The sequence below is a fragment of the Schistosoma mansoni genome, chromosome 1, assembly GCF_000237925.1.
Source record: "Schistosoma mansoni strain Puerto Rico chromosome 1, complete genome".
Classification (NCBI taxonomy): Eukaryota; Metazoa; Platyhelminthes; class Trematoda; order Strigeidida; family Schistosomatidae; genus Schistosoma; species Schistosoma mansoni.
The window spans coordinates 16,394,921-16,407,877 of NC_031495.1; the positions used below are offsets into that span (position 1 = coordinate 16,394,921).

General features: G+C 39.2%; 1 protein-coding gene across 2 annotated transcripts; it reads right to left on the reverse strand.

Moving 5' to 3' along the window:
• Positions 1–376: 376 nt before the first annotated feature.
• Smp_020220.1 (putative zeta-coat protein) lies at positions 377–3,981 on the reverse strand (the record flags this gene model as incomplete). 2 transcript variants are annotated; one of them, XM_018793443.1, is made up of 7 exons in its annotated part: positions 377–548; positions 1,205–1,295; positions 1,331–1,464; positions 1,498–1,589; positions 3,701–3,785; positions 3,822–3,890; positions 3,922–3,981. In XM_018793443.1, the coding sequence occupies 7 exons, from the start codon at positions 3,928–3,930 to the stop codon at positions 501–503; spliced, it is 528 nt and encodes a 175-aa protein (XP_018647955.1). In that variant the 3' UTR covers positions 377–500. The 2 variants fall into 2 exon arrangements, with proteins under 2 accessions (XP_018647955.1, XP_018647956.1); XM_018793444.1 differs by lacking the exon at positions 377–548 and having other exon boundaries at positions 993–1,295; positions 3,922–3,930.
• Positions 3,982–12,957: the final 8,976 nt, after the last annotated feature.

Genomic DNA, 12,957 nt, shown 5'->3' on the forward strand with positions numbered 1-12,957 from the left:
CACATAGTAGGGATTATGGTTATTTACATACTTTTAACGGTGTTCTAAGGCTCAACACTACTCCGGATAGTGCTTGAGCGTCAGCGGGGTTACTCATCAAACATACATTGAGAAAAGTAAAAAAAAAGAAAGCTGGATATGCACTGAAAAGACTTAAGTGATATACCCAGCTAAAAACTTTTGATTTTGCGACTCTTAACAACAACATCCCATATTGTAGAGCTCATCCTTTACCATGAATTGTCTACCAAATGATTTGAGATGTACTTCACGAACTCCAGATTTACTATTGCACACACCAAAATAAGGCTTGATGAATTAGTTAGCTTGTAAAAATTCACCAGCAGCGGTCAGGATATGTGAGAGAAGACTTGTTAAATATCAACAACTGTAATGTGACAAATGTTGGAGTAGATACAAAAGCTGTTACTCAATTACTAACCCATATTGCCCCATCAAAAAAACAATAAAAATGAATAATATATGTCCATTTCACTGAACTATTTGATTAAAGACATGCGTATTTGTTCTTTTGCATTTTGGATAGCCTGTATGTTGTGGAAAAGAAAAATCTTATGTATTTTGATTTTAAAGGCAGTTGACTAAAACTATCCAATAAAATGAACACAGCAAGGTGGGATTGTACTTCAGTTGTTCAAGTTTGTACTAATGTGAGATGGGAACTTTGCTCAACGCGCATCTGTGCTACGCTTCACGTTAATGATGAATGATTGTGATCTAGTTAGCGAACAGACTTGCGCTGGTTACAGGAAAACGTTATGGCAGTTTTTCGATAGAAATGTGTCTCAAACAATTATTTCTAAACTCTAGAACTGGTACACTTATTCAATACGTTGCTTATGAAAGAAGTAACGTTTGTTGTGAATCTGCACCAGTAACAGTTGACAGATAAGTGAGTAGGAAACCAAACTAGAAACGTTCCGTGAATACATTGGTGACTCTTCACTGCAATAAAACTCTGTAGGTTGTTTAACAGATAAACAGCCATTAGCGTTTAACAGCATATCATATCTCATCAGTTTTCGTATATTAAAGCTTATTTCACTCCATATAAGTATATGAGACCAAGTTACGCAACAGTAGTGACAGAAGAAATCGCACTCAAAGGTACATCCACAACGAACTTATGGTAAACAGACTGATCTGCCAAACGTGGATACTGACAAAAAAGAGCTAAAATTACCTGTGCGACGGTTTGCTCTCCAAGTGGGATATCATCTGTCCTTGCACCAACTCGAGACATCAACGCGGTTGCGTCGGACTCTAACAGTATACTTTAAAGAAGATATTATTTTACTCCACGATTTACCCATTATGACACAGTTCATCAACTATAAGGAAAATTAAATCTAGATTATCCATCAGTGTTTTCTTTTCAACTGATCGTTTCAGAGCTTGGCTGACAGAATCGTACAAGCACTGAAGGGCACTGACGAGTAATAACTTACAAAATGGAAGGTTTATTACGTAACTTACTTCATTTTCGTTAGCATCCCCAACGACATAAAAGTAAAGATCGCCTACGTTACGATAAACACATGTCGCGCCGTCCAGCAACGTGATTTCCGCTAGAAAATAGAAAGAGCAACAAATACTATACCGATTTGGCGAAAATAACACGTACAAACAATTATGATTGGAGTAAATCCTTAGGACAACGGGAAACTTTGGTAATTATAAGAAGTTTTTCTATATTGATTAACAGATAATAAGCCAGTTTCAAAATGATCACTTCAATGTCCTTGTATTGCCATAAAAATTTTATCAATAGGGGTTATTAAGAAGAAATTTTTCATCGATTGGGCAGACGCATTTCTTAAGCTTAAACGTCTGAACCTGAAATTAAAGGTAGTCAATGAGCTTTATTAGTTAAAGGGCAAAAGGGTAGTTACGACATGCATTGTCCTGTGTAACCCTTAGTGACGAGTCGACATTATCCCCAGCGGTTGGCGCTAAACTCATAGAACGGGATGATGACACACATGAATTTCGTTTTCAAACTGCCTGAATTATAAAAACTGGCATAACGGACCAGATGTTTTACTTTTAATGAAAAGGTAGCTCAATTAACTATTACATGTTCACAAATGTACTCCCGAATATATAGAGAGAGGACATATGTTATGTATGCCTAGTCAAAGCTTACCTCGACAGGCGATGTTTCCTGACTTAGCAATACGTTGAAAAAAGTCCTGTGGAATCAGTGTCTTTTGGTTTGAGTCATGTTGGCAGATACGGGCTACCTGGTTTGGGCCCATGTGCTCATTGCGAGTAACAACTATAGAGTGGATGACACGGCTTAACATGACACAGATGCATTCATTTTTTATTTTTTAATCTTGCATTTCGAGATCTCAATGCATACCTTTTTATTCTGTCTGCCCTATCTTTATTTTTTTTAACTGTAATTACTACTACGTTATTCCCGTCTATTTCACTATGTACCTTGTCAAATTCAATTTGGTGTGCTGGTGATGTGTGGCAACTTACAGCAGTGCATAACTATGCTAAGCTCTACGTTGATAAATGATGTATACATGTATATAGTAACCCTGAAAACAAACTGCAATTTTGTTGAACTACTAGTATCATAAGTTCTAGCCAGAGAGCTGACCATATTATTTTAAGTACATAAAAATGAGTGTATAAACGAAAAAGTGGATATTCAATTGGAGGGAGTCTAGAAAGCACAATGGGGTTTATTTTATGTGAAAAATCTTTGGAGTAAGAAACTTCATCCTAATAAAACAAAATATTTTTCGTTAACATTACGCAACGGCAATGAAACGTAGAACTATAAGAAGAGGATGTGATAAACTTGGAAACATTTTAAGTTCATATACTAAGAATTAGGTAACTCCAAAATGATATTTAAACGAGTACTTCTGAGCATTGGCATTTTTAAATAAAAATCCATCGTTCCATAAACATAAAAATGTACTCAGTAACAAAAATCATTAGATAAGAGTCAAGTACATCGGCCAGGAATTGAGTTATCTGATTCTTAGGAATCTTGAAAGTGACTGATTACAGCTTTAATTCATATCAATATACGAACGCTAGGATGTTGGGAATTGTAGAGGATCTCCTCAATATTCCTTTTGGCTTGGACTGACCACCTCTCAAAAGACGTCCAAAAACCGAAATCAACTGCTTTATATCCAGATCCTCATTATCTACAGTTTTGGATTGCCGGCACGCCTACTAAAGTACGATAAATCGGTAACCATGTTAGAACTTCGAAAATGAGAATAGATCTCTGCAGTACAGTAAACTACAAGGATTGCTAATGGTACCTTGAACTTTTATACTCATAATTGACGAGGGCAAACTGCATGGACGGTAGGTGCTATTCCTAATAGCTTTGTGGTTTTGACCACTAGCAAGGCTAATTAAAATTATTTATGTTTACTTTTATCTACGAGGGTGTAAAACGGGATGGACCACTAACAATAAGAAATAGTAACGGAGTAGACGGTTGTTAATAGCAATTGAACATTAAACTACTACACATTCACTCAAATAAGGCTTATTTTCAAATACTAATCACAATATAATTTCTAATTCCATTCTAAACGTACAAGTTATATTTCAGAAGACAGCTTAAAGGACATCCGAAGCCGGTTTCATTGGGACTTTAATTTAGAGATAACTAACAAAAAAATCGACCAGGACTTACCACCGTTAGTTTTGCTTGTTTTCTTGAATAGTTTCGACTCGAATTCGAGTTGGAGCTTAACAGATGGAAACGATGAGTCATAATACTACAAAATTAAATTTTGTTTGAGATACTGTACTACCTTCGCTAAAATGCGCTTCCCTTCACTATCTAAGATGAGTATACTATTAATAGAATATAAGGATGGCTCCTGTGAAAATGTCGAAAATCAACATACATACCAGGAGCATTATGGTCAACAAGTGTACTGGTTGGCACGATGTCAATGAGTCCGCTTTCGAATCGTGACCTAGCCAGGAAATTCATTATCCAATAAATCGAGTTTGGAATTCGTCTTTTGCGGACAGAATGCTAAGAAATTGTCTAGGTTCCTCGATGGTGTTCTCGTGCGTACAATCTTTCTTAGATGAGTCAGTAGTCGGTGCATACTGTACTTCGCGTAGTAGGCTCCGAGAGCTAATTACTTGTTAGGAAATAACTATGTTATAAGGATCATGTGTACTATTAAAACATAAAGTCACATGATATGTCCTCTGTGTTCTCCCAACCTAAAGGAAGCGAATATAAAGGATATATCTAGTTCAAAACGATTCCTCGGTCAATTAGGTACCTCAATCTACGGTAAGGTTGAATTAGAAAATTTGACTTCTCGATATACTCTTAGTATATTTAGATACTTAGATCCTAAATTACTTATGTTCGCGTCATCTTTGCTCTCTCAAAAGTCTCTGAGTTGCCCTTTAAACATGATTTTACTAACTACTCACAATTGTCTGATATGAACCTCAAAAATTATCCTGTGAATAATATTCATCATAAAACCCATGCAAATCTGACACCAGCATAAAGCGAAACTGAAGAGTTTGACAATTTATTCCCGCATATACCTGATACAGAGCTTTGATTGTACACGTATGCATTGCTTTTAAGAGTTTTCTTCTGATCGATGGAGAAGTAATTAGTATATATCCCCAACGATTTAACCTTGTAATTTCCCACGTTTAATCTGTCTATATGTTGCGATAATTAGTAATTGTGCCTGTTGGTATTAGAATTGTCTTAGTACTTTCATACTATTTTGTACTCATGTTTACTTTAGTATTACTGATTTCGCAAACTTATCTACATCGTGAAAAGTAGTTTTTGTCAAATATCGTTTACTGTCACTCCCGAATTAAAGAGAAAATGACTGAAGAATCTGGTGACACAGAACTACTTGAATTTCTCTATAGTTTCCCTTAAAAATTGCCATTCCTCTCAATTACAGGAGAGGACTCCATTACTAACAGATCTTTATGCGTAAAAGCTCTGAAATATTTCACGAGTTATTTTTTGTTCTAACCTAAAACGATGTCTTCTTGGGTGTGATATAGATAAGTTTAAATCTAAATAAATCAACATTTTTATTCCACTCCCACCCAGAAGCTTCATAGTAAGACCGGATGTTAAATGGCCACTAGGGACATTGGTCTAAATTGATAGTTGTATCAGTCATAGAAAAGCTAATTGCATTTGTCCATAGATAGTGCTCTCAGTGAAACTAGTGCGTATCAAGCCAGTAAAAAGTGAACTAGGTCTTCATGGCGAAAGTTGGAAGTCAACAAGATGGACTGAAAACTGTTAGAAACAATGTTCTAAACGCTTGTATTCGTATATAAACCAAAGGACAAAAGGAAGAGGTATTATTCCAGCACTATTGGGAGACAGTAGTGGAGAATGACTTTGACAAAGCTCAAGTATTCTCAAAATACCTTAGCAATGTACATATCATAGAAACACCTTTCCCACCAGTCCATGAAGAACCTTTCCACACAAACACTGGACAGCATGACCATTTAAGAACTCGATGTCCTTGGTCTGTTAATTAAGTTTGACATAGTCAAATCCACTGGACCTGATGAACTGCATCCTAGGTTACTAAAGGAATTAGCTAACTTTGTTGAGAACCCCTCAAGAATATGTTTTAACCTACCCGTAGCCCAGGGTCGTTTAACAAAAGACTGTAAGAACGCCATAGTAAGTCCCGTCTTCAAAACAGATATGAAACATAAACCTGAGAATTACTGACCAGTTAGCTTAGCTAGTGTGATTGTTAAAATTTCACATAAAGATTATTCGGAGGGAGCAGTTTAAATATCTCGATGAAAATCAGATCCTTTCGGAAAAGGAGCATCGTTTGTAAACAGGTTATTCCTGTCTCACTAACTTATTGGTGACTCGTGAAAGCTGGTGCGCTTTTAAAGGCCAAAAGTTGCCTATAGACGTAGCCTACATTGACTTCAGCAAAGTTTTTGACAAAGTTCCTCACAACCGGCTGTTATGTAAGTTAAGAAATGTAGGGGTTGGAAGCAATCTAACGATGTGGATAAAAGACTTCCTAATTGGGCGCCAACAAAGAGTACGGGTGAACTCAAAGTTGTCTAGCTGGGAAACTGTGCATAGCGAAGTGCCTCAGGGTACAGTTTTGGGGCCAGTGCTATTCCTCTTGTACGTAAATGACCTCACCCGTCTCCTATCATCATCGGTTTTGCTATGTGCTGACGATTTCAAGATATAGAGATATGTGAGGTAAGGGTAATAGTTTAGAACTTCAAAAAGACCTGAAGAAGTCATCTGATTGGTCTCGAACTTTGAAGAGGCCGATAAATATTTCCAAGTGTATTGTGATGCATATTGACCATCAGGGTACAGATACATACATGATGAATAACACTAAGCTACATATTCTCCAGACACACAGTGACTTGTGAGTCATCGTTAGTCAGGATTTCAAGACTACGCACACTGCCGTGCAATAGCCTCCAAAAGTTTTAGAACGTAAGGCTTTTAGTCATCTCGACGCTAAAAAGTTTCTGACTTTGTATACAATATTCGTGCATCCAAAACATGAGTACTGCATACAAGACGCTAGCCCATGCCTAAAAAAGACAGTGAACTCTTGGAAAGGTTTCAGAGAACAGCAACTAAGCTTATTCCCGGAATAGCGAAGCTCCTGTATGGTACTAGACTGACTAAGCTAAACCTATTACCGCTGTCATATAGAAGAATCAGAGGCGACTTGATTACAGTTTTCAAATTGCTTAATGACAAATTTGCACCTGATATGCCCTCATTTTTCTTGTATCCCAAAACAGAGAATTTACGAAGACACTCCAAAAAAGTTCACAAGCCCAGAACGAATCACTTGTCAGCTGATTACCGACTTTCCCATCGAATCACTAACGAGTGTAATTCATTACCTCAGCACGTGGTTGAGGCTCCATCCGTCGACTTTTTCAAAAGAAAGCTAGATCAGCTGAGAGACCATCATCACCAGGACTAACACAGGCCATCAAGCCTCCTGTCCTTTTCAAACTGAAAATGAAATATTTTATTCTATCCCCAGCCAAAATGTGTTCTTCCTAAGTGTTCAACATCACATCGCGGGTTGTCATGATACGATGAGTCGGGGTAAAAAATGATATCACTTCCACGTAAGGTCTTATAGATTAGATAGTCACAACATGACAAATCTAAAATTCTGGAATTAGGTCTATGGTTAATATGGTATTATTATCTGAAATAGATTACAACCCTACAAACCCCCTTCTTCGACATAAACAACCTGGATTTTCAAAGCATCTACCATGCACAGACTGAATCGCGACATTTTGGGTCATTGTTGAGCGATCCGTTGAATGAAAATCGTCACTATAAAACGACACTCTCGATTATGAGAAAGTATTTGACAACATAGATAAGAGAACCTCGTGAAATTTCCTCCAACATTATAAAGCACCTGAGAATATTGTCGCTATCCTACAGAACAATCTCTTACCACTGTGCATCAAGACTACTGTTTTTGCTGTAGTCGAATTTATTTCGATCACGGTAATCACCAAGAGTACCATTTTCTCGACGGTAATTTATCATCTACACTTTTGAGGAGATGGGCTCTCATCGTATGGTCATAACTATATACAGGTCTTCACTTTTCCCTGGTCGCCAGTTCTTTTGTCTCTGGTTATTGTTTGTGTCCAGTTTCTTTTGGCAAACGTCTGATTGATCACTGAACATCACAGAAAAAGCGATTAGCAACGTTCAGGTTGTTGATACATTGTGGAAAGCGGCATACTGTGAGATGAGTGCAAAGGATGTTACCGCTAAGTGTGTGCGCCACAGGATATCTCCGGAGTCACCTTGCTGAAGGTTTATGGACCAGGTGGTCAAATGGACGTGAAACGGAATAGGCATAAAGTAAAAGGGTCATGAGATTTTGTCTGCAAATGCTGTCCGCTCATGAGCTATATAAAAAGACCAGAAGCCAAAAAGAAACCCAAACTACGGCTATATGCTGGAAAGAAGGACCTTAGAAATGTAAATTCTCATGTAGTGAAGCTTTGGAGGGCTAATGATGCTGAAGCCCTTTTAAATGCTGCTCGAAGCCATTTAAGTGGTTTTCGGATCTGCTATGCAGGTGTATGTAGCTTTTTCAACAAGCGATAGTAGCTGGGTGTACAGATAGACGCTGCTAAGCCGGATGTGATTGTAGTCATAGAAACAAGGCTGACACAGTCTTCAGGAAGGAGGAAACTTGGTTTTGAAAGTTTCACATTAGTAAACGCTGGCAGAATCCAGGGGTGTGAAGAAGAAATAGCTCTATTAATTAGAAATATTATCTCATTACCTCTATTAATAACGTATCCCAGGAAATTGGGACATACAAGTTAGTTAGTTGATGCTCGAAATGCACAAGACGAGAGTTGTGATTGATTTGGTCTGCCGCAGTCCAAACTGTTGGGTGAATGAGGTCTTGCTAAAGGGTTTCAACACTGAGTCAGCAAGTGGTCGATGTTTAATATTAGGAAACCTTAATGGACCTACGGTAGACTGGAGAATTCTGAGGACTGAATTGTCAGAAAGTTTTCCCCAACAGAAACCAGTTGACGTGGTTATCGCATAAGTACTGGCTCAATATATGAAAGAAGCAAACACGTACGACCCGGGCTCCGAATCATCCTTATTCATATTGATCCATAATGAAAATGACGTCACAAACCTCCATTATATGCCACACCTAAGTAAAAGTGAACATACAGTCCAAATACTTGATTTCCATATAGTTGTTCATTACGAGCATGTGTCAGCCCAAGTCAGACCAAACGTCTTGGAAGCAAATACATGAGAAATTGTATTTTGAATTGATTTTGAAGAAGGAAAGGAAGAAACTAAGGAAACAGAAGTAAAGGAGACTCGGATTATGTAAATAGCTTAACGCAGAACAAGAATAAACAACTATGTATATATCTCAAAACGAGCAATAAAAATAAAAGAAAACAAAATAAATTAATAAGTAAATAACTTATTGTTGCGGTAAGGTATGACGTTGGAATAAGTGTTTGTGCGTGCAGTCATAGTTTGGGGTGATGCTATGAAAGTCTCAATTAAGTGCAAAAGATAATCAATATGTATTAGGTGTATATGCATATTGAAGATAAAACGAGTCTGAGAAGTTGAATTCAGCATAACACAAGTAGTGCTGCATCATTGATGAGGAACGATTATGATAAAGCTCAGGTATTCTCAAATCACTTTAGCAATATATACACCGTGGTGAGATCCTCCCCTTCAGTTAGTGCAAAGCCCTACACACACATTGAACAACGTGACCATTAAAGAACTCGATGTCCTTGGTCTGTTAATGAGCTTTTTCTAGGCAAATCCATGGGACCAGATGAAATGCATCCTAGGTTACTAAAGGAACTAACAAATTTTGTCTCGAATCATCTAAGCATATGCCTTAATCTATCTGTAAACCAGGGTAGATTACTAGAAGACATGAATAATACAGTAGGAAGTCCTTTCTTCAAAACAGGTACAAGACACAAACCTTAGAACTACAAATCTGTAAACCTACACGGAGTGGTTGTTAAAACTTTGGAAAAGACTATTCGGAAGGAGTTGGTTAAGTATCTAGGTGAAAGTCGGATTCTTTCTAAAAAGCAACATGGTTTTAGAACAGTTGATTTATGTCTCGCAAACTTATCGGTAGCCTATGAAAGTTGGTATGCTCTAAAAGACCGAAAGTCACCTATAGATGTCGTTTATATTGAATTCAGCAAGGCTTTTGACGAAGTTCCTCACAACCGGCTGTCATATAAGTTACATAATATCGAGAATGGTTCAAAATGGTTCAAATGGTTGAGGACGGAATAGAAGAAGCTTTCGCTTAACGGGCTTCCGTGTCTAGTGGCAGTGGATCACCAATACCTCCAGGCAAAAACCTAGGTATATGAACGATAATAGAGGAAAAAAATGAATTTGGTAAATCATAATAATATGTTATCCTTAGTCCTTAAGAATAAGTCAAGTTTCCTCTTAAAGGACTCCTGGGAAGTCGCTTGGACTAGCTCAGTCGGCAGCGAATTCCAGCACTTGACAACTCTAACGGAGTAGAAGTTGTGTCTGCAGTCTGTTCTGCTATGTAGGGTCTCCAATTTCTGGGTGTTACCTCTTAGGTTAGTGTTGTGACTAAGCTTAAGAAGATGTTTAAGGGGATGAGCAGAAGTGTTGAGGATACCTTAAGTCATAAGAAGATCACCTCTAAGACGCCTGTACTCTAACGGGTAAAGGTTAAGTGATTTGAGGCGCTCTTCGTAAGGTTTGAATTTGAGTCCCCGAACTGATTTCGTGGCTCGACGTTGGATACGTTCCAGAGTGTCCTTATCCTTTTGGGGGTAGGGAGGAAATACTGTCTCCGTACTCTAAATGGGGACGAATAAAACTGTTGAAGATTATGTGGAAAGTTCTACCGTCAAACTGGCCAAAAATGCACTTCAATGTTACCAGTGCAAGGTTTGCTTGAGAGGCGTTTTTGTCACAGTTCACATACGACTTCGGGTCGTAGTGTACCAACACTCCTAAATCTTTTTCGACTTGGGAAACTTCTAGAGAGGAGTTACCTAAGTTGTATCTATAGTCTGCAACATGTCGCAGATGGACTCCTTTGCACTTTGAAGTGTTGAAGGTAAGTCCGTTGTCGTCTGCCCGACTTTGAAGTCGGATCAGATCCTCCTGAAGTACTAGTATATCCTTATGGTTACGTATCTCTCTCCAAAGTTTCACATCATCAGCAAAAAGCGATAAGTCAGATGAAACTTGTTGAGGAAGATCGGTAATGTAAATCAAGAAGAGAAGAGGTCCTAGTATTGAGCCCTGCGGGACCCCACTAGGACATTCCATAGCCTGAGAGAGAGTGGAGTTAACCCTGACCTTAAGGTGTCGGTTTTCTAGATATGAAGTGAGCCAGTCAATCAAAGGGGGTTTGATGCCCAATCGTCTAAGCTTATTGATAAGACATACGTGGTTGACCCTATCAAAAGCTTTTGAGAAATCCAGGTAAATGACGTCAACCTTACCCTTGCGATCAAGGATGGTTGTCCATCTATCCACCGCAGTCAGCAGGTTGGTCATACAAGAATGACCTTTTCTGAAACCATGCTGATGGGGTGAGAAGAACTTTAAAGATGATAAGTATTCTTGCATACCGTCGTATATTAGAGACTCCATAATTTTAGAAGGTATGGAGAGAAGAGCCACTGGTCGGTAGCTTGAGGGTTCACTGTGTCGACCTCCTTTGAAAATTGGTGTGATGTGGGCCAGCTTCCATATTTCCGGTAGTCTGCCTCTGCTTATCGAGTATGTAAACATCACACTAAGTGGTGATGCCAGGATTGAAGCTGCTCCCCTCAATACAGCGGAATGAACCATATCCGGACCAGGAGAAGTGTCTTTTCTTAGGTGCTGCAGTTTACGGAGCACCAGGTCAGCACTCAGGTCCACTTCGGAAAGTCCTGAACAGGTGCAGGTGAAGCTTTCGTCAGCATAGTTGATGTGGATCGACTGGAATGTCTGAGAGTATTGTTCGGCCAAAAGGTTAGCGGCATCACCGTAGTTATTGGTCGGGCCATTAGGACCAAGCAGTTGGGAAACTCCAGTTTTGCCTTTTCGAAGATAAGCTGCGTAACTGAATAAGCTTTTCGGATTGGAAGCGAATTTATCGATAAGCTTGGGCTGGTACTGAAGCCTGTCTTCTCTTATTGCCTTTGAACATATGTTCCTTATGTGTTTATATTGCCTGTATGCGTCGTTATTGTCAGTTCGTTTATATTCGGCCCAGCAGTGCCTTCTGCGGCTTAGCATACAATGAGTGCGGTTCTTGATGATTGGAGGTTGCTTGTAGCTTTTTGGGACCATTTGAGGAACTGAATGCTCTGTAGCACATAAGATCGTGTGCAGTAAAAAAATCCCAGTGAGCATCCACTTCAAGTTGAGGGTGAACATCCCAATTCATCTGTTGTATATAGTCCTGTAAAGCTAACACATTCAACCGTTTGAAGTTCCAGCGCTTGTTGCTAGTAGGATATCGTAGCACCGTTTTGCTGACAAAGCTGAATGATAAGACGGCGTGATCACTTGTCCCCAGGGGAGCCAGGATTGAGAGGTCGTCGACTAGGAATTCTTCATTTGTGAATACCCAGTCTAAGCGCGACGGCGTCTGGCTGTTTCTCCAACGAGTTGCCGACTTCACATTTTCGAATAATCCCAGGTCACCGATAAGGTTGAAGAACAGAGCTTCAGTAGAGTTGTCACCACCAATGTATGTATGTTCCACGAAGTTGATTCTAGGAAGATTGAAGTCCCCTAGAATCAGGATATGAGAGAATCCGAGACGCGTAGAGCGAGTTAATCCTTCCAGCAGACGTTTGTCATACTCGATGTCGGCAGTGGGCTTCCTGTAGATGACCCCAACTAGACACCTCGAGGTGGTAGACAATCTTACTGAGCACCATACTGACTCATCAAGATTGAGAAACTCTTGGTTGTGAAGTCGGTGCGCATCCAGGCATGACCGTATGTATAATGCTACCCCACCCCCCATTCCAATTTTCCTGTCGTTGCGAAATAAAGACATTCCAGGTATTGCTAGCTCCTGGTCCGTAAACTGAGACGTTATCCAAGTTTTGGATATTCCTATCAGATGAGCATCATTAACGTTGCTAAGTTCACGTAGCTCGTCCATTTTGTTTGGCAAGCTCGCGGCGTTCGTGTATAGGCAGTTTATGCTTTCAATTTGGAATGCGTGAGCGTCTTCCTGTGTGTCTATATGAGACGTTCGTGAGTGGACAGGTAGCCTACCTATACAATGTTTACCGAGTTGGTAGTTCCTGTCCTTTATACTTTTTTTTATGATCAAGACAGTCCACATGTGGAATTGT